At 42.5% G+C, this 23,350-nt stretch overlaps 1 protein-coding gene across 2 annotated transcripts in view; it reads right to left on the reverse strand.

Annotated features, from left to right (window-relative positions):
* Positions 1–14,103: 14,103 nt before the first annotated feature.
* SLC35B3 (solute carrier family 35 member B3) overlaps positions 14,104–23,350 on the reverse strand; it is a 163,371-nt gene continuing 154,124 nt past the window's right edge. For both annotated transcript variants that reach the window (XM_063923125.1, XM_063923126.1), the window contains exons 7-10: positions 20,032–20,124; positions 19,248–19,359; positions 16,994–17,063; positions 14,104–15,790 (exon numbers count right to left, since the gene is read on the reverse strand). In XM_063923125.1, coding sequence (XP_063779195.1) covers positions 15,640–15,790; positions 16,994–17,063; positions 19,248–19,359; positions 20,032–20,124 — 426 coding nt within the window. In that variant the 3' untranslated portion in view covers positions 14,104–15,639. The remainder of the gene's footprint in view (positions 15,791–16,993; positions 17,064–19,247; positions 19,360–20,031; positions 20,125–23,350) is intronic.

The raw sequence follows: 23,350 nt of genomic DNA on the forward strand, positions 1-23,350 counted from the left end.
TATGAATGATGGCAGAGGGGAGGAGTGATGTTACCCGTTGGACATGGGAATGTCGCTGACAACACACGGGAGTGCGAATCATCAGCAACATAGTGCATATGGGTGTGGTATGGAAGGTCGTCAGTAACTAGGTCGACCACTGCTAGTCGACAGGGTGTCTATGTCGACAGGGTCTTTAGGTCGACATGTTCTAGGTCGACAGGTCAAAAGGTCGACATGACTTTTTATGTTATTTTGGTGTAATTTTCTTCGTAGAGTGACCGGGAACCCGAATTAGTGCACCGCTTCGCTCACCATGCTTCGGGCAAGGTGCCTTCGCTCTGCTACCGCTTCGCTCGGCACAGATTACCGTTCCAATCGTAGTCCACGTGGATCGTTAAGTATGAAAAGGTTCAAAAAAAGAAAACAATTGTGAAAAACTCATGTCGACTTTTTGACCTGTCGACCTAGAACATGGCGACCTTAAGACTGTCGACCTAGACACCGTAGACCTAGTTACTGTCGACCTAGACATTGTCGACCTAGTTACTGTCGACTTAGAGACCGGATCCCGTGCATATACACTGAATGATATCGTCTAGTGTGTACCACTAGCAGCAGCATGGCAACTGTTGCGTGCTGCTGCTGCTGGGGGAGCTACTGCTGGTGGTGGAGGCTGGAAACAAGTAGAATCATTTCTGGACAGTAGTAGGGCCGGCAACAAAAATCTTTGGGCCTGGTACACTAAATTTTCTTGGGGGTCCCCCCATTCATTCCCACCAGGTACAGACCAGTCAGCTTCAGTCTTTTCTTGCCTACATGTTTGTTTCTTTGCAATGGGGAACCTCTGAAGTAATGGATCCTCCCTGTGCAGATGATAACTGATAACTTTAGTCTGCATTTACTAATCATGTAGGCAACCACATAGTCTGGAAGACATCTGTTCATATGGAAGTATAACTATTATCATAATCCTTATAAAACAGAGGCAATATGTTTTTTGTGTGTGTGTTTTTAGAATTGGTGATTTAATGAAAATTACTGTGTCCCAGCCTTTTCCTTCTAATTTTGAATGTTGTGGAAATGTAATACCGCTCCCCATAGACTCATCTCACTGCATCTCTCCAGCAGCCTAAGCAATAGCCCACTGTCTCTCTATAGCCTCAACTTTGCCACCCTGCTCATGTCATGTGTCTCTGCAACAGGGCCTAATTCAGCATGGATCATAGATGTGTGAAAAATTGCAATCTACAATCCATTACACTGACATGCAGGGGGATGCCCAGCACAGCGTAAGTCTGTATGCTGGTCCCTGCACCTCCACGCAAACATGCAAAGGCATTGCATGACGCCGATGCTTTCGCATGTTTAGGGTTGCCCTCTGCCTATGGAGCCTAACTGCGAAGGCTGGCGGTAACCCGCCATCTTTTGGGTCGCATCAGCTGCGTGTGATGTCACGCAGCCACCATGGCACGCCACGCAAACGGTTCGGAGACGCCTGGGTTGTCCGGACTGCGCCCCCCCCCCCCCCCTGGGTCGCTGTGACGCCCCCTTCCGCCCCGCGAATGCTCTTGCCTGTCAATCAGGCAGAGGCGTTCGCACAAGTGAGATGCCGTCACATCTCACTGTGTGCGCACGAGCAGTGCAGCTTCTGCGCATACCTCACAGGGCTACAGCATGTGAACGCTGCCACAGTAGTGTTCCATGCTGAATTAGGTCCTCAGTCTTCCCCCCCACACACACCTTTTCCTCCGGTACCTCAGCAGAAACCACAGTCCACCCCGTCTCTGCAGTACTCCAGCCCTCCACCACCGTGTCTCTGCAACAAGGCCCTCCCCCTGTGTCTCTGCCTAGCCTTAAACTGGCCAAACACCTATAGAAAATCTGGTAATGGATGAGAGCAAATGACAATTGACCATTTGCTCTGAAATGCCAGAAAAATGACAAAAATGGTCAGACAATTTGATTTAACCAATTTGTCTGAACAACTATTTTTGCTAGTTTTCCGGCATTTCAGAGCAAATGGACTATTGTCATTTGCTCTCATCCATTACCAGATTTTTGTCCCAACCAGCCAGATTGGGCAATAAATCTTTAGGTGTATGGCCAGCTTTAGCTCCTGCCCCCCATAATGTCTCTGCAGCAGCAGCACTTGTCAGATATATGGACCTTCTCCTTGATCCTCCTCATGGCAGCAGCTGCTGTTTCCTCAGTACGCACTTTGGTGGCTTCTCTTATTTAGCAAAGCGATCGCAATTTAATTGCGATTGCATTGCTGGCCACCATTAGCATGCTGGGTGGCCTTGACCTGTGCTGGGCGGCCCCTAGCATGCGATAGCAAGCAGTTGCAGTTTTGCTAATTTAGCAAAACTGCAACTGATGCTGAATAGTATCCTCTGTTCGTCAGTTCACAGATGTCATGATGTCATGCAGCGATCCTAGCCCCTCCATGCGGCCTGCCCACTGATGATTACACCAGTGGCGCAGGCACGGAGCCTGGTCACAATCAATCACCGAACTGGCCTGGGTCACGGGAGGAGGGACAGAAGCAGCCAGAGATGTCGGAGCAGCTCCAACCAGGAAGGGCCCCTGAGAGATGGGAGCCCGGGGGTACTCAACCCACGTGCCCCCCCCCCTGAACCCAACCATAATTCGGCTCTGTGTGGGGGGAGCGGGAGGGGGGGGGGTGGGGTTGAGAGGTGCTAGGCATTAGAGGCAAGGTTAGGGGAGAAATACCGGGAGAACACAGCTCTGTCATATAAGTCACAGTCATATGACCTCCGGAACTGTGAAACCATGCTGGTGTCGCTGCAGCCGTCAGGAACAGATAAGTGACTGCTGGGCCACCAGGGACAATATGTTGACATTCTAACATTCGACATTATGGCTCTTGACATATTATGCCACATCCCCTGCAACTACCACCATTTCAAAACATATACAGAGCACAGGATACTTTCAGGAACTTCCTGAAACCCGGCAAACCCAGATGTGCACTATGTCAAGCCATATATGGCAGGCAATGATTGTAGGCTAGCACTTAAAACTGGGGTTTGCTCATTTCTAGAGAGTATATACTTGTACAGCACTTATCTGGCACAAGTACATCTGGAGACGACAGCCAAACAACACCCATCAGACAAAGAGTGCAGGAGAAGAGTAGTCAGAGGGTCTAATGGAGCTATTTTTTTTGGGAGGGTCTTTAAAAAACAACAACAAAGTGATGTAAACTTGCCATCATGTACATTACGCATGATTATACATCGGAACTTTGCGGCATGAGCCGCAACTATGTCATGGGGTGTGGTATGCTTGACCGGCGGTCAGCCTACCGACGGCAGGATCCCGGGAGCGGAATCCCGGCAGGGGGTGGCGAGAGCAACAAGCCCCTTGCGGGCTCAGTGGCGACCGCACGGTTTCTATTCCCACTCTATGGGTGTCCCTGTTGGTCGGCATGCCGACCGTGGGGATTGTGAGAGAGCAAGACGTAGGGGGAGGTTATGTGACCGTCGGTCTCCTGACCGCCAGTCACATGAATACACCCCATGTCATGACCTGAACCAGAGCTCATAATTCATTTCAACATAGAAAATACAAAACTTCTGGTCTCAAGCATTTTAGATATGGGAGACTCAACCTGTATCATTGAAATTACATATGTGGTGAGTCATATTTGAAAATCATGTTTTCCTGAAGATTTTCTGTCAATTTTACCTTTAAAACATTCTGCCATTTGTAACTTGCCCCCCAAAATCTAAAATCTCAGAATATTTGTGACCCCCTTTCTGGAATCGACCTGCTGAATGCGATATTAGTCTTTGCAACAAATATGAAAATGTATTCCACTATAAATGGCTTTTTCATATTAATGACAGGAAGTGTTTGTGATTGAGACTACCTTTGCCGAAAAACTCTTGTCCATGTAAAGTAACGTCCCTGTGACCAGAGGACTGAATAACATGAAGGGATACGTAAAAATATTTAACATTCAGTATTTGTCCACAGACAATAATTTATTGGAACTCATCTGTAATAAGACCTGGCACTGATTTATAAGTTGATTTGAAAAATAAATAAAAGTGATAGAAACCTACATTTGGTTTTAATGATAGACTGTTGCAGCGTGAAAAGTAAGGAATGGCGACATTGCTAGAAAATTAGATATTATGCCCTGAGGAAAACTGCAGCTACCAGCCCATTAATTATTAGGTATTATTAAAAAAATCTTTTCATGAATGAGTGCAGACCAGTTTTGCTGTTCAAGCTGTTGAATGCCAGCGTCAATGAAATGTATGACTTTATTTTTTTGTATGTTTATCTATGTTCCTGTGGCTGAAAATGTTCAAGAGCCCATACTGAGAAGGGGAGGAACTGTGACCAGAGCTGTGTGGGTGTGTACACCCTCTACACCAGGGGTGGGGAACCTCCGGCCCGCGGGCCGTATAAGGCCCACAAAGCCGTTTGTTCCAGCCCGCCCGCTTGTGTCAGTGAAACACACCACCGCTCAACCCGGCGGCGGCATGTCTCAGCTGTCAGGGCAGGAAGGAGAGCGCAGCTACATGTCCGGCGGCAGCGGCGGGTAGGATCTCAAAAAAGCAGCCGGTTCGTGAGCCAATCAGAGCTCGCGGACCGGCAGCCAATCAGGAGCCGCCGCTGCCGGTCCGCGAGCTCTGATTGGCTCACGAACTGGCGGTTGGTTTGAGATCCTACATGCCGCCGCCGCCCGACATAGCCACGCTCTCCTCCCTGCCCTGACAGCTGAGACACGCAGCCACACGGAGCAGCTGCAGCAGCGGTGAGCAGCACAGTGGGGGGGGGGGGGGAGGGGCACTGTGGAGGCATTTGTGGATCTGGCACTGTGGGGGCATTTGTGGATCTGGCACTGTGGGGTCATTTGTGGATCTGGCACTGTGGGGTCATCTGTGGATCTGGCACTGTGGGGGCATTTGTGGATCTGGCACTGTGGGGGCATTTGTGGATCTGGCACTTTGGGGGCATATGTACAGTATACCTGGCACTGTGGGGGCATTTGTATATCTGGCACTGTGGGGGCATTTGTGGATCTGGCACTGTGGGAGCATATGTATATCTGGCACTGTGGGGGCATATGTATATCTGGCACTGTGGGGGCATTTGTATATCTGGCACTGTGGGGGCATTTGTGGATCTGGTACTGTGGGGGCATTTATATATCTGGCACTGGGAGGGCATTTGTGTATCTGGCACTGTGGCGGCATTTGTGTATCTGGCACTGTGGCGGCATTTGTGTATATGGCACTGCACTATTGGGGGCATATGTGTATCACGTCCCATTTTAATTGGCCACACCCAATTTTTGCCGCACGCACTCAGTACCTCTAAGGGGTGGAACTACTGGGGGACAGGGTCATTTTTAAGTTGATAATTTTTGTATGGCCCCCAAAGGATTTTATAAATATCCAAATGGCCCTTGGTAGAAAAAAGGTTCCCCACCCCTGCTCTACACCATGGGTCTTCAACCTGTCGCCCTCCGGCTACTGTGGAACTACACATCCCAGCATGCCCTGCCAGTTTTACCATGCCTTAATAGCAAAACTGTGACAGGGCATGCTGGGATATGTAGTTCCACAGCAGCTGGAGGGCTGCAGGTTAAAGACTCATGCTCTACACCAATGAATATTTCCAATGTCAAAGTTAGAACAAGATTATAGTTTCAATTATGTTCACATCAATACATAAATCAATTACAGTATCTTGCTGTTTAACAGACCAAATGTAAATATGCTGATTCCCAATATTACTATAATAGTGTAAGTAAATGGCAGCAGCAATTTTACTGTAGTATTAGCATAAATGGGATGGATTCTGACTAGCCAGTGAGAATTGGTCATCAGTTCACATTTTGCTCCAGAGATTGAACACTAGACAGTGATTCACCTCCAAACAAGGACATGTTTCCCTATAGATTGTAAGCTTGCGAGCAGGGCCTTCCCACCTCTATGTCTGTGCTGTTATTACCCAGTTTGTCTTATCACTGTTGATTCCAATTGTAAAGCACAATGGAATATGCTGCGCTATATAAGAAACTGAAAATAAATAAATGTTATTTGGTTGTACTTACCCCCTCATCAGAAGTTAGATACACACTGACAATTGGGACAATTTTTCTGCCACTGGAAGGTCCTGATATCTTCACTACACACTAAGGCCAAGATTTATCAAGCTTTGGAGAGTGATAAATTGCACAGTGATAAAGTACCAGCCAACCAGATCCTAACTGTCATTTTCCAAACACAGCCTGTGACATAGAAGTTAGGAGCTGATTGGTTGGTACTTTATCACCGTGCAATTTATCACTCACCAAGGCTTGATAAATGGGGGCCTAAGTGCTTCTTTTTTTGCTTTTTTTTACAGCTTCAGTTTTTCTGCCACACCACACTGAAATTGCATATGTTCGTTGACAAGGAAGATGAGGTAATCAGGATAAACCAAAGGAAATATGGGCTGAATATCAAGAATGCCCACACACTGCATGATATTGGGGCCTTATGGATGATATTTTCTGACAAGGCAGACTGATCGGGTAATTGATGCAAGCGGTTCTGCTCATTTCTTAACCATTTTATCAGCATTTGTCCAAAACACTCATGCCAACACACTACAAAATAAAACAGGTCAATCACCCGATTATTATTATTACTATGGCAAGTTCGTCCAATAATTGTATAGAGTATACCTAGATCAACTCTGTCCTGGTTCCTTAGCACAAGGAGTTGAGCTTTGAATACCAACAATTATTTGCTGGGACTGTCAGGTAGTCTATATTGTTTTTTTTTCTTATTATTTTTTGCAAGCTACCTACAACTGTATAAACATATTAAGCACATACCTTTGTGTTTGTCTGTGTGACGCAAATACTGTATTCAGCATATTTTCGTCTCAGCCTTTCAAAATATTCAATGTAAGTGCAGCGTACAATAGGAATCAAAAAACGCATGACATGCCAGAGCACATAACCTGTTAAAAAGACTATTTAAAAAATTAAATTAAATAACCTATTGACGGTCTATGGGCTAGATTCAAATGTATTTCTGTCCGGCTGCTGCTAGATGGCACCCTATGGAGCTATTCAAATGTAGCTCCGTTTGGGTGCGATCGGCTGTCGGCATCTACATTTCAGCTCGCACCACCTGGGGTTGGCTAGCTAAAATGTGTGAAAAGTGACCCCAACTGCACTTTTCCCTATCGCGCCCATTAATTTAGTCGGGTTTAGCCGCTTTACGCAGCTAAACCTGACTCTAATGGGCGCGATGAGAGCGATAGGGGACATAAATTGAATATTGCCCCCTGTGATCTCCCATCACTTTAGACGGGAGACCGGGGGCTATAATAATTGAACCCAACCCCCCCATATCTATTTTCCATGGGGTACAAGAAACATGCCAATACTTAACATGGTAATATTTCATTTAAACATAAACATTGCTTGGTTCAATTAGAATTTGGTTGATAGGGTGATATATCAAGGTCCTGTAACAAACAAAGCCTACTTGTACATAATCCTCATTCACTGTTATATATTAAAAGGCAATTTCATGAACACATAGCAAGTTTGAACACGTACTGCTTGTAACATAAAGGGAAGAAAGGACAGAGGTAATGGATGGGCTGCCAGCACTTTTCTGCAGCAGCAATTTTTAGAGGTTGATGCTTTCCATACAATTCTATTTGGAGTGAAGATGGGCTTTAGACACTCGGCATAATTTATTGCACAAGTTGCAGGATAAAACAGGTCACTAACAGCTCCAGTAAATGAAGATCATTCTGATGTAGCAGGGAAACTAAATAGGTATATATATTGTGTTTTGCACTCCATCCTGTTATTTTATTTACAGTGCATCCAGAAAGTATTCACAGTGCTTCACTTTTTCCACATTTTGTTATGTTACAGACTTATTCCAAAATGGAATAAATTAATTTTTTCCCCTCAAAATTCTACACACAATACCCCAGAATGACGTGAAAAAAGTTTTTTTTGTGATTTTTGCAAATCTATTAAAAATAACTAAGAAATCACATGTACATATGTATTCACAGCCTTTGCCATGAAGCTCAAAATTGAGCTCAGGTGCATCCTGTTTCCACTTATCATCCTTGAGATGTTCCTACAGCTTAATTGGAGTCCACCTGTTGTAAATTCAGTTGATTGGACATGATTTGGAAATACACACACCTGTCTATATAAGGTCCCACACTTGACAGTGCATGTCTGAGCACAAACCAAGCATGAAGTCAAATGAATTGTCTGTAGACCTCCGAGCAGGATTGGCTCGAGGCAAAAATCTGGGGAAGGGTACAGAAACATATCTGCTGCTTTGAAGGACCCATTGAGCACAGTGGCCTCCATCATCCGTAAATGGAAGAAGTTCGGAACCACCAGGACTCTTCCTAGAGCTGGCCGGCCGTCCAAACCTTCCAGAAGGACAACCATCTGTGCAGCAATCCCCCAATTAGGCCTGTATGGTAGAATGGCCAGATGGAAGCCACTCCTTAGTAAAAAGCACATGGCAGCCTGCCTGAAGTTTGCCAAAATGCACCTGAAGGACTCCCAAACCATGAGAAACAAAATTCTCTGGTCTGATGAGACAAAGATTGAACCATTTGGTGTGAATGCCAGGCGTCATGTTTGGAGGAAACCAGGCACCGCTCATCACCAGGCCAATACCATCCCTACAGTGAAGCATGGTGGTGGCAGCATCATGCTGTGGGGATGTTTTTCAGCAGCAGGAACTGGGAGACTAGTTAGGATAGTGGGAAAGATGAATGCAGCAATGTACAGAGACATCCTGGATGAAAACCTCTTCCAGAGCGCTCTTCACCTCAGACTGGGGCGACAGTTCATCTTTTAACAGGACCACGACCCTAAGCACACAGCCAAGATATCAAAGGAGTGGATTCAGGACAACTCTGTGAATGTCCTTGAGTGGCCCAGCCAGAGCCCAGACTTGAATCCGATTGAACATCTCTGGAGTGATCTGAAAATGGCTGTGCACCGATGCTTCCCATCCAACCTGATGGAGCTTGAGAGGTGCTGCAAAGAGGAATCGGCAAAACTACCCAAATATAGGTGTGCCAAGCTTGTAGCATCATATTTAAAAATACTTGAGGCTGTAATTGCTGCCAAAGGTGCAACAACAAAAGTATTGAGCAAAGGCTGTGAATACTTATGTACATGTGATTTCTTAGTTTTTAATTTTTTTAAATTTGCAAAAATCTCAACGGGGCATTGTGTGTAGAATTTTGAGAGAAAAAATGAATTCCAATTTGGAATAAGTCTGTAAAATAACAAAATGTGGAAAAAGTGAAGCGCTGTGAATACTTTCCGGATGCACTGTATGAATGTTAAACAGCATGTTCGTAAAGCTACCACTAGAATGAGCCACATTCCCTACCTACAAACTAAATCTAAAGACACATTTTAGATAATGTAAAACTATCAAACTGGCACTAACAGACTGTATTTAATAAAAATAATATACTTTATAATTAGAAAAATGATTGCAGCTTGAGTAATGAGGTACTGTGAAATCTCAAATAACAAACAATAGATTATAAAATCCATAAGCGCTACCAAATTCCTGAATATTAACAAAAGATTTAAAAAAAAAAAAAAAAAAGTACAGTAATTATATCATATTCCACCAATATGAAACTTGATTTCATTCATATAATTAAAATTTCAAACAAGGTCAGATTCAAAAAATGTCTTAGGGTCAGATGTACTAAGCCTTGGAGAGATAAAGTGGAGAGATAAAGTACCAACAAATCAGCTCCTGTGACTTTTCAAGCCTGTAACATGACAGTTAGGAACTGATTGATAAAGTGGAGAGAAATAAAGTAGCAACCAATCTCCAAAGCTTAGTACATCTGCCCCACATACATAAATGCTTCAGAGTGTATATATTAGCGTGATTAAGGATTCACCATTACAACTTGAACTTGCGTAATTATATACAGATATATATATATTTATATTTAAATGGCAGACTAGATTAGTCAAGTGGTTCTGTGGAACTTGATTCCACCCAAGTTATGCAACGGTACGCTACTTATAGTGATTGCTCTGCAGAGGAACCTAATTGAGACAGAGATTGTAACAGGATGTGGTGCAGGTGAGACTGTGTTTATGCCCTGTAATATATCCCTTATTACCAACGATTTTCTATTTCAGTTCAAGTGCCTGCAGTTTCCTGTAAGCATCTGCTTCGCTATAACGATCAACAAGTTGCAGGGGAAAATGCTCAGGGCTGCAGACGTAGATCTCCTGACCAGCTGCTTCTCCCATGGGCAGCTTTACGTGGCTTACTCACGAGTTAGTAGCCCCAAGCATCTTTTTGTGTTACTCCATGAAGAAAAAAAAAACCTGCGAACCCTGTTTACAAAGAAATTTTGTAACCAATGTGTACAATATAAAATATACATCACAATATTAGATGGCACTACTGTCTTTGTAAAATTAGTTCCGCTGAGCAATAACAGACATCCACGCAAGTGAAACTGTGTGGCAAATGCTAGTTACTGTAATAGTATAGACAATTATGTATGAGATGTATCACATCTGAATACAGTATGTGCATTTAGTCATCTTGTTTTAAATGTTAACGGTTCTATACAATTCAGTATTTTTAGTGGCTGAGTTTGTTATCTACCTATGTATTATATTTTATGTTTTTATTTATATTCAGGAAGTGTCAGTGCTTGTGTATTTTGAAACCTACATTTTAGGAAACGCTGCTGTTTGATTAATAATGATGAAGAGACATTTTTCCTTCACCCTGAATATCTTCACAAAGCTTAAATCGGTATGTCTAATCAAGCCTGCGATATACTGTGACACTCTTAGGGGGGGAAATTAAATTGTTTATTTGTGCCCGATCTCCCGTCTAAAGTGACGATATTCACTTGCCCCCACTTATCGTGCTGATCGTGCCCATTACACTCAGGTTTAGAAGCGCAAAGCACGTAAACCCGACTAAAGTAATGGGCGCGAGCATGAAAAGATCTCTTTACACGCATTTCAGCTTGCTACCACCGGGTCTAGCGAGCTGAAAGTAACTTGTCGCGCCCATCGGTAGCAACATTAGAATAGCTGCCGGCGGGCGCGATGGCGAGCGGGGTGGGGGACATTTGCATCCGGCCCATGAAGAAACTTTACTAAAGCTTGAAACCTTGTTGTTAGACGTTCCATATTTCTATGCACACATATCCTCTTGGCCCATTAATGTTCTATGAAATTTGTTATGAAATTTAGGGCCTTATTCAGTATGGATTGCATCAGAGATACGATCACATACTGAACTATTAATGCCCAGTGTGCACACGCAGCAGCCGTACTGGGCATGCGCACACAGTGAGATGTGATTGCGGGGCAGACGGAGCATCGACTCAGCGTTGGGTGGGTGTGTCATTAGAAACGGGCGGGTTCAGGAAGGCCACGTGACATCACACGCAGCCCCTGTAACCCGAAAAATGGCTGCCCTGCACCTATCTTCGCAGCCTGGCTGCAGAGGCAGGGGAGCATCTATAATTGTGATCGCATCGCTGCCGGGTATTTAAATGCTGGGTGGCATGCCCTTTGCTGGGCAGCCCCCAGCAGCCAGCATGCGATAGCAACCAGTTGCAGTTTTACTAAAATAGCAAAACTGCAACTGAAGCTGAATAAGGTCCTTAGTCAACTACGCAAAGACGAGCCCTCAGCAGCCATCTCCATTCATAGGTGAATGCAATTCAACAGATACATCCTCAGTGATCGCACACAGCAAAAAACAACTGTGGATCCCAGGGACCCTTCACTTTAAAAAATTGGGGTCCTACTCCACTATTTCTGGGTCCTATGACATATTTTGGGGTGTGGGGGCAGGCAGTACTGGGGAGTTTAAGGGGGTAAAGGTAGATAGAAGTTTTGGCAGTACTAGGGGAAAGGAGGGGGATAGCAAAACTGGGGGAGGGGGGATAAGCAGTTGGGGCAGTGCTGCGGGCAAGGAGGGGGTTAAGGGCAGGCAATAGGATCTCTACTGTGACATTACACTGGGTGTATACATAGTGTGATACTGGCTGTATATTATACACAGAAATATATATATGTAGCATATGGTCCGACACTCCGCTAAACAGAAAAACTGTGTCAGTTGCCTCCACAAACTATTTTCATAGCATATCGAAAACAGTGTGGCAATTCCGGCTATAGACAGACGACAACTGACGGATATCAATTGATTGAAACATTGATAAATGATGAAGTTGTAATTTTTCTATAGCAGGGAGTGCCTCACTCTGTTGGATATGCTATCTTATATGTATATTTCATACATTCCCTGTTTAATGTCACTAGAAAGATCCTGGGCAGGGCAATGAGAAAGAGAGCGAGAGATCTTTGTAATGACATAAAACAGGGGATGTGAATATATAGTACAGCCTCTGAGTTCTTTCATGTATGATCTTATATGCTTGAGGCACCTCTCCTACAGCCTCTTCAAAGTCATGCCCGCTGTCACTTCCTTCAGCCACTAAAAATGCGCTATAGCGGGTATTTTGTGAACACTGCATCCTGTACGATAATGTGCTTACAACAGTTTTTCCCAACCTCTGTCCCCAAGACACACTAATGGTCCCTCTTTTAAGAATATTCATGCTTGAACACAGATAGTTAAATAAAAAATGACTAAAGTACTAATTATGTCACCTGTGCTCAAGTATGGATTTTCAAAACCTGGACTGATCATGTACCTGTAGAAACGAGGTTTGGAAACACTGGCTTAGAAAAAATTTAATCACCTTAAGCTTCGGGTACCGAATGTGGAAGGATATCTGGACTATAGATCTACACCAAAAAGGTCTACAGTCAATAGGTCTACCACTAATGATAGACATGCATTAGGTTCACAGGGTCAAAAGGTTGACATGGTAAAGGTAGACAGATCAACAGGGCGACGGGGTCAAAAGGTCGACATACATATGGCAGACACAAATTTTTTTTTTTTCAACTTTACCATCCATGTGGACTACGGCTGGGAATAGTAACCTGAAGCATGGCGAGTGAAGCGAGCCAAGCGAAGGGACGCGGTACACTAATGGGGTTTGTTTGTGGAGCAAAAGTTACTAAAAAACACCCCCCCCCCCCAAAAAAAAAAAAAAAATTGTCTACCTTTTTTGTGTCAACCATTTCCATGTCAACCTTTTGACCATGTTGACATTTCATACTGTCTACCTATTCTATGTCGACCTTTTGGACCTGTCAACCTAATTCATGTCTACCATTAGTGGTAGACCTATTGACTGTAGACCTTTTTAGTGTAGATCTAATAATCCACACACTGTGGAAGTGGGCCCTTGGTCTTACACGGAGCGATTGTGAATATAAGGGATTTTGACTGAGCGATTTACCTTGAACTGGCAGTAGGAGATTTTGACTATCTGTACCAGCATAGTGAAAATTGACTTGCCTGCACAGTCTATTTTTCCCAGCGATAGCGACTTGGCGGGGACGCGCATCGCTATCGCTGCCTGTGTACACATGGAGCGATATGCACTAACTTTCTTAGCGATTTTCACTATATAGTCAAAATCGCTGAACCATATTGCTTCGTGTGTACACACCTTTAGGTTTGGTAGATAAACCTGACACAGTCAGTGACATCAAAGGGGACTGGCAGCAGGGAGGGGCAATACAAATTCAATCTCCCTTTGCTCCAGTTTTAGCATGCCCAAATAGTAAAAAATGTGGCAGGGCAAGCTGGTATATGTAGTTCCACCGCAGCTGGAGTGCCAGTTTGTCTACCCCTCGTCTAAAAAAATTATATCTAGAAGTTGATGGTCGCTATGGCAACTTCTCAAATGGTCCTCCCCTGTTATTAGTGCTATGTAGTACCCCTTGCTCATTAAGGTGCTAAATATGTGGTGCCAAATTTATTGCAAAAAGAAAATCTTTGAAATGGGACAAAAGATAAAAAGGTGATATACTGTATGTGAGCCAGGAAGCCACTATAGTGGGAGCAACAATGGCTGCTTTTGCACAAAAGTAACATTTATAATGTATTTAAACACAGCTAGTAGCATGTATTCATATATAAAAGACAAGAAACATGATAGAGAAAAACTGTACATTTTTAATGTAAAAAAACTGCATAAATTGATGTTTAACATCGGTAGGTTTTATGAGATCATATTAAAAGTAACTGAAAACAGAGAAGAGCTTTGGTTTAGAAGATTTCTAATGCAGCCTTTCAGTTTGGTGAGTTAATTACTTATGCAGCTCATAGCACTGCCCATTGTTTAGCTTCCAGAAGGTTTTAAGAGAAGATCTATAACTGTATGGAGGAGTGTTTTTAATTCATATTCAGACGTAAACAGGTTTAGATCACATTTCATATTGTATCACATTACAAATAATTTTGCACTTGAATTGCACATACAAAGAAACATATAGGGGATTATATTACAATACACAAAATAACATGGGAATGAAATAAATGTAAAACGAGGTGCAAAAAAGCCTTCCTCTTACATCTGCAAATAATAGTTACAACATACTGTACCTCCCAACATGACCCTCTCCACGAGGGACACAATGCTCTGCATCTGGACTTTTCTCCTAATTTATGATTGCCGGCACCTGTTTTGAACAGGTTAATGCAGTGGTTTCCAAACTTTTTTGAATCACGGCGCCCTAGAATATCAGAATTTTTTTCACGGCACCCCTAGGCCAAAAATGTCTTATTGAGAAATGTAGAAAGAAATATTACATTAAGTAGATCATGTTTATATGTCATCCTTAGGGTCAGGTGTGTGGTGAGGGACAAGATTTGCTTCTGTTTGGCCACATATTTTATGACTGGCAGCCACCAGCACTGGTTTACCTATTATATTGACCATGAATAATTTGAATTGGTCCTTGATCACCAACCCAGGTCACCCCTGCAAGTGTCCCGAGGCACCCCAAGGAGCCACGGCACACAGTTTGGGAACCTGTGGGTTAATGGATAAGAAAGGTGCTTCACCACAGGTGTTGGCAATCATACATTAAGAGGGAAGTCCAGGAACAGAGCATTGTGTCCCTCCTGGAGATTGACATGTTGGGAGGTATGGTTACAATCAGGTGTCAATAAGGCAAGGTCTATCTGCTCTCCTCATATAATGGTGCACTGCATGTACAACTTGCACAGCAATCAAAGAATCAGGTTTTTAGATGAAAGATTTCATTGGTAAAAAAGGTCTCATTTGCAAAACCAATACAGTCCACGTGACTTACCTCACTGATTTGATACAAGGTGTTCGCAATCTAAAGATACTGGCAATTTGGCATCTGAACACTGATTATTCCCTTATTCTATATTAACATAAGAACAATAAAATGAAAATGCCATAAAAAGGTCCCCTAGTGTGTATGTCTCTATCAGAGAGGCCACACAAGACTCCCAATACTATAGTTTATTAGAAGTCACCACATTGTGTCACATCCTGTCAAGTGGTGAGAGAAGTGGTGAATACGCTTCCTTGGCTTACACCTCAGCAGTAACAAAACAGGCAATATGCCTTCACCTCCTCTTTAGTGTATCAGCTGTCCTTTGAAAAAATATAATCATTTAATGATTCAACAGTTAAGAAAATGTAAATTAAAATAAATTATACAGTCTGTGAAAACGTCCTTGATTTTACTTCTGTGCCTTTTTTCTTCAGAATATTGTACAGCTGGGATAGTTTCATTTTGTCCATATTCTTGCTATAAACATTTAAAAATATTCCAAAGACAACTAATAATCCAGCCCATATATATCTGCAAAGGTAATAGAAAATACACTTAAAACACGATTACATTCATACATCCTACCTAAAGTACAACAAATATGCTAAACCAACTGAAGTCATGTGCATTTCTGTGTGACTGCGCCAGATTGTACATTTATGGGCATAGACAAGTTTTGTTAAGGAGGAGGATTGGGCAAGTATGTAGCCAGCTTTGGGCCTCACTTTTTACCTTCTGCAACATCCAAGCGTACCAGGGATGGTATTGGGATCCTGGCGCTTGGGATGTACCCTACCCGACCGCAGCCTAACCCTCTCCCTGTGCGGCTTACCTCTCTGCTGCCCCATCAAACCCTCATTCAGGATCCCGGCACCGGGATAGTGATCAATGCCAGGATCCCGGCGCCGGCATTCCAAATAGTGTCGGGATTCCGGAATCTGTATTCCGAGTACCGGATCCCTAAATACCAATGTAATAAAAACGTTGTTTTAAAGACACAAATAAGTGTACAATGGGCAATATTTTAATGTAGCAATTAAAAAGTTGAAGACAATTTGTAGCAGTGGTCCTCAACGATAGGACCCAAAACGGTTCACGTTTTCCAGGTCACAAAGCTGGTGCACAGGTATATTCATTACTTGCTGACTCTTTTCCCAGGTCACCCAGCAGGTGCACAGGTGTATTCATTATTCACTGACACATTTTAAAAGATCCACAGGTGGAGCTAATTATTTCCCTTGCGATTCTGTGAGTAGACCTAGAAAACATGTACTGTTTGGGGCCCTGAGGACAGAGTTTCAGAACCTATGATCGATAATCCAAAAATGGCACCTGGAAGTAACAATTTTACCACTATGTGCATTCCTACAGCACACTGCAATCATGCAAATCAGAAGCACTTCCAAAAAATAGAAATGAGGAGATGCCTATTTATGCACACAATAGTCAAATATGAGTGCAAAGCACTCAGACAATCTATAAGAAAAGACCAATTAAATATTTGCTTAAAAATGAACAAATTATAGTTTTTTCACGGAGTGTAAGAAAATAGGTTTTGGTCTTTGATTAGTTCCCCTAACAATCTTCCATTTTAAAGAGAACATAATAGATTTGCAGGTTATGTACAATAATTAAGAGAAGTAGGTAACATTTTGTTGGTGTGCATCTTACAGACATTTTAATGCTGTCATATTGTATAACAATTTCAACCAATTATTGTAATATGCTACTTACTGGAAAGTGAAGGGTTTTGCAAAAAATAAGAAAGATAGCACAATGGTCATCGCCTTTCTTCCCGTTGTTACTGTAAAAATAAATACAGATTTAGTATTAGGACGGCAATTCTCAGACATGGATATACAGTATTAGGACTTTATAAATGTTTTCATTAGGATACTCATGATTTAATATATTCAGTTTCTTTTTATCCATTTCACGTTACCATACCTCCCAACATGACCCTCTGCAGGAGGGACAAAATGCTCTGCTCCTGGACTTCCCTCTTAATGTATGATTGCCATCACCTGTGGTGAAACACCTTTCTTATCCATTAACCTGTTCAACACAGGTGCAGACAACCATAAATTAAGAGAAAAGTCCAGAAGCAGAGCATTGTGTCCCTCCAGCAGAGGGTCATGTTGAGAGGTATGCGTTACTGGTAACAATTACGTGTTAAAGCTGCAGTACTCTCATAGCATACTTTAAAGGTTGCAATTCCATTACCTACTGTATGTTCTAATCTATACAGATGTGCCCTCACACATCTAGCCTCAATACGCCATGCAGCGCGAGAAGCCTGGCGTGAGTAAGCAGCCAGGTCCTGTGCAGCTCTGCTAAAATTCTGGGTCTTTTTTTGCTGAAAATGAGTCTTAATCACAATGCAATGTGGCTAGGACGTACAAGGAAACTGTGCTGATTAATTTGATACGAGACCCTTCTATATTGCTTGACTGACACTGTATACGGAGCAGAACTTGAATTGGAAAAAAGCTACTGCTGCTACATCTTCATGCAGATATACAAGTGTCATTTATCAAATGAATTAGCACAGTCTCCTTGTGCATCCTAGTCGCATTGCATTGTGACTAAGACGCACTTTCGGCAACAAAGAAGCAAAATAGTTGCCTGGCGCCAGAAGATTCTCACGTGACCTGGCATGCCAAGAGGCGCTGTTTGGCTTGACTGCAGCAAAGATGAATGAGGACACATCTTTAGTATCTGTAGCTGTAACAGAAATGTACATTAACCTAATTGAAAAATATAATTTGAATGCTATTCATTTAGCTGTAGATTTATACATTTGCTAACAAATGCTCACGTGCACAGTAGTGAGTACTCCTGCTTCACATTAAAACTATGTTATGTGAAGTGACTACGTTCTCCATGTGTTCTTGTAGGATTCTGCAGTTGCTATGGCTTCCTACTGTACTACAGCCCAATAACCATATGTTAGTCACCTTCTGATTATGTTGTTCCTGTCATGGGGTGATATTCCTGTGGTCGGAGACCATATAGAAAGCACTATGAAGCTAAATACTGTAAACTAGTTGTACAGCAATTAATAATATTTAGTTTCCTTACAAATCATTATGATGAAATAAACCAATTCTCAGCATTCCCTGATTAATACAATATAGGATATGTATGAATTAGTCATGTGTTCACACATGTTCCAGCGCTGGGAAAGTTAAAAAGGGATCTAAATGCAACAGTCCACATACTGATCACACTAACAGAAATCATACCTTCCAATAGTCGCAGTTCTGGGGAACTGTCCCCAGGGATGCCATCAGAAATTGTGGTTCCCAGGACTGCAAGAATAGGCAGTATGCCTTACCCCCACCACCCCTGCTTGCCCTGCAGTCCCCATAGCTTGCCATTCTGGGCGCAAGTTGCTGTTCTTGGGAGCAGGCCACATGACATCAAGTGTCAGGTGGCCCCTAGACATGACCGCAGCTAGCCTGGACGACAGCAGCAGCACCACCACAGGAAAGAAGTCTGGAGCAGGCAGCCATAGATAAAGTGTGCCGGCAGTATTTAAAATCTGAAGCTAGCTGCAAGCCAATCAGAGCTTGCAGATCGGCAGCCAATCAGGCGCTGCCCCTTCGGACTCTCCTGATGTCAGTCCACAAGCTCAGATTGCCTCATGGCCAGCTCCAAATTAAGGGTTCAATCCACACTGCTACCATGCGGGCCTCCCTCGCAGTCCGGGCCCAGGTCTTGAGTCCTGGCAGTTGTCCCCTGATGGTGGTTCTAACTGTTCCAATTACTGGGTCATGAAAGGGGTGGGATTTAGCAAAAAATGCAAATGCTTAGGTGGATTTTAGGTCAACAATAGTGGTGTTTTTCTAGTACCAGATTTGTTTTCTCACATGTAAACTTAAAAGGTTAGCCTTACTATCACATCTACATTGCAGCTTATGGTGATGGATATTTTAAAGCCTTTTTTGTCTACTCCTTGAAATTTGAGTTTACAATGTGCTATTACCTGTTACTGCAAGAAGAGCGCCAAAGAGTTTAATCAATGCAAGTACAAAAGAAATCCCAAAATACCCGGTGAGGGAGAAAAGGAATGCATATCCATATGTCTGTAATGAATTCTAAAATACAAGAAGCTTAAGTTACAACATGAGTGGAATATTTGTTCAATCTAAATAAACGTTATCCAATAGTACAACTGGCCCGTGATTTGGTGGTATCCAGTGTATGGAGTATTATTGGTAGTAAGTAAATAGTGCAAAAATTGGTTATATACACAGGATGAATGGTAAAATAGGCAGTCATCTATCAACTGCTTGCAAACCCCACACTCCTGCTCCTAAACACTACTTAGGCCTATTACTTCTTGAAAGACCTTTAACAACTATAGTTGAGATATTTCTATTGGTTGCTAAAGTACAATATGGGTTTCCTCATGTGATCTCTATAATCTAGATGGGATCAAGACAAACTTAATGCGACATACAGTAGTACAGTTGGCCGATGTACATTACAGAAAAATATTTTATACATATGATAAAAATAGTTGTGCTACGTAAATATATAGCCCTTTTACTCTATTAATATGGAATAAATAAAACATGTTATTACCATGTTTTTGTGAAACGAGAAGATGACTTCTGGCTGGAAGGTAGTGCCTATTCAGCAGCCTTTGCATGACATGTATATTTTATGCTGTCATGCACTATTGCCTTGCATTAATACAGTTCTCAGCTGTGTACCAGCCATTTCCTCTTTTCAATCAAGCTGCTCGACAGTATTTCAACACTCACCTTGGAACAGAATGCTATAGCCGGAGTCAATCCGCTGGTAATGGCCAGGCCCAGTAAAATGTAAACAAATCCTATGGAATATGAATACAGAACCTGAAAAATTAAATAATCAAATGAAAAAGCCAATAGGGATTACATAGATAATTCATGTAGTATTTTGTTCAAGAATAAAGGGCTTTGCATTGAATCCAGTATCAGAATACATGCATGTCTAAATGAATAAAAAATAATAATAATAATTGTAGGTCACAGATGTACAGTACATACTGTATATGTTTTTCTTTATTTTCAGAGGGAATAGGATTTCACAGTTTCCATCACAAATTGAACAATCATCTTTTTACATATTTCCTCTTTCATTGGGAATAACTTATTTTATTTATTTGGTAGTATACTACAACTTTTTTTATTTTAGACAAAAATTGGAGGATTTCTGTGATTCTTCAGATAGTTATTTTCCTGCATGGGAACTTCATTTGGTATCTGCCAGAGGTTCGGTATATTTTGTCGATGGTTAGAATGTCCACATGCCATCATGTAACACGTCAACATTGACCATATAGAATTATAGTCATTGTACATACTATCACTGTTGATATCTGTCTGTGCAGCTTTTTCAGCGGTAAGAACACTAAAGGCGTGTACACACGGTGAGATTTTGGCTATGCGATACTGATGATGTGTGCTTGCAATATTGGCTATATGCGATTTTGACTAAGTACCAATTTTGACTATACTTTAGTACTAGATAGTCTAAATTGACTTGCCTGCACAGTCTATCTAACCTTGCGATACCGACCCACGCAGGAGTGTGTATTGGGATTGCATTGGTATCGCAAAGTGGCTAACACCTTGCAATTTGCACTAACTTTCCTTATCGATTTTGACTATACAGTCAAAATCGCAAGGATAAATCTCACAGTGTGTACGCACCTTAAGCCTATCCCTGCAGCTGCATCCTATGTTCCAGCTTTAGTTGCAGTCTTGCAATATTAGCCACAATCTGTGACTAGAGCCATAAGGTATGTCTTTATCATTAATCCTAGCCCTAAACATAACACTAATTTTGCAAAATGTTGACATTTATTATGTCAACATTGCAAATGTGTCAACATTTTGTCGTCAATTCAACAATGTCGACATAACAGTCAATATCATGGATGTCGCCATGTGGACCGCATACTATCTACCAGCTTGGAGTAGCTGTGTGACAGGTATTCCTGTGTGGCATCATGCTTACTGCTGAACACAGAGCCAGGCCACTTGTTCCCCATGGTCACCAAAATTGTAGGGACAGCTGCAGCCACTGGGGATCACAAAGAAAGAACAAGACAAAGGGGCCTCTTTATCATTAAATATATGTGGCTTATTATCCGAAAACGCCCGCTTTATAGAGGTAACTGCACATAATGTATTTAGTATCACACAAATGTATGACTGAGGGACCTCAGCAGAGATCTCAGATATCTACTCGATCCCTCCATTTCCGATTGCAGCCGCAACACCCTTAAGTTTCTATGGGGGATGCAATGCTGCCAGATTTCCCAAGCTCCAAAATGCAAAACATTCCCCAGCTTGGTCCCCACAGCTAATGCCATCTGAATATGGCATTAGCCTGCTGTAGCCTATGGGCTACCATTCACATAATTAGGCGGCGGAGGGTTCTGGAGCAATGGCCACAGCGTCTGCATCCTGCTTCCTCTCCAAGCACATAGCAGAGCCGGCCTCCTTTCAGAGTCCCTGTCCCTGCAGTTGCTCCTTGATACATATGCACCCAGATCACAAAGCAAATGCAACTATATTGATAAATGTGCCCCAAAAGGTAGTTACAGCGGAGCGTGCTTGGTCAGAGATCAGCAGATGAACCGAGATGGTATTGCAGCAGATGTTCAAACCAACCCTGACCTTAGTGTGAGGAATTTCCCGCTGCCCTTACAAATTCTATTTTTTATATTAAGGAGAGATTTAAGAGTATGTGGCAGGTTGGCCACAGATCTGATGCAATGTGGAGCCCTCACTAATTTCCATCCTCATGCCATGCCATACATAGATAAATACATACATACATACATACATGCATACATATGCACAAGCACCGATGTAGGTAAAAACTAACATAATGGAAGCAAGAAGAATTAGGGTAAGTGGTGGCTGGACTGGATTTGCAAGAAGTTGGAGCTTTGTTATTTGTGACATTCACAGCTCTTTGAAAGAGTATGTGAATGACATGACCAGTGTGTGAATTTTTTTTTTTTTTTAGAAATTCAGTTATGACTCACTAAGAATGAGAAGACACCCAATTCAGGTTACACCTACACTTAAGCAATAATAGATGACATACTAGTGATCTCATGAAATTGTGCCTGATTTAAAGTGGACCGAGTTGCAGCTGCGACTCCATCTTTCATCACTGCTGCGTCTTTTATCACCAATATGACTGCATCCGACAGAACTTCCTACTGAGACTCTCAGCAACTGAGGTGCTACTTCGTGGATATGTGTGTTAAGACACACCATCAACATTAAACCAGTCCTACTATGGAGGTGCAAATTCTCTGTCTGAACATGGCCGTCTGTGTCAGTGCAACTGGGTCTTTATACTGAATACATGGGCTGCTTTCATCCAACATCGCCACCATATTCACCTCAGAATGATGCCAATTATGTATAGTGGGCACCTAGACAGGGTGCCCACTGCCTACACTTCTGTTGAGAAGAAATCCAGTGATGTCACACACACAATTTTATATATATATATATATATATATATATATATATATATATATATATATATATATATACACACACATACACACACATATATATATACAATAGGTTGGTTCACATGAAAAGATGAGACCACTTTTGGCAGAAATTGAGTACGAGTCCTCAACTCTGCCCTATCCACGTGAAAAACCAAGTATGGGCTTTTATGTGATAAAGCCGCCAGTTCTGAAACACGCCTTGCCGAAGCTAATGCCAACAACATGACCACTTTCCACGTGAGGTATTTCAACTCCACTGTTTTGAGTGGTTCAAACCAAGGTGACTTGAGGAAACGTAACACCACGTTAAGATCCCAAGGCGCCACCGGAGGTACAAAGGGAGGCTGAATATGCAGCACTCCCTTCACAAATGTCTGTACTTCAGGAAGAGAGGCCAATTCCCTTTGAAAGAAAATGGATAAGGCCGAAATTTGGACCTTTATGGACCCTAATTTTAGGCCCAAATTCACTCCTGTTTGAAGGAAGTGAAGTAGACGGCCCAACTGGAACTCCTCCGTAGGAGCAGCTCTGGCCTCACACCAAGAAACATATTT

This window comes from Pseudophryne corroboree, chromosome 5 (assembly GCF_028390025.1).
Source record: "Pseudophryne corroboree isolate aPseCor3 chromosome 5, aPseCor3.hap2, whole genome shotgun sequence".
NCBI lineage: Eukaryota > Metazoa > Chordata > Amphibia > Anura > Myobatrachidae > Pseudophryne > Pseudophryne corroboree.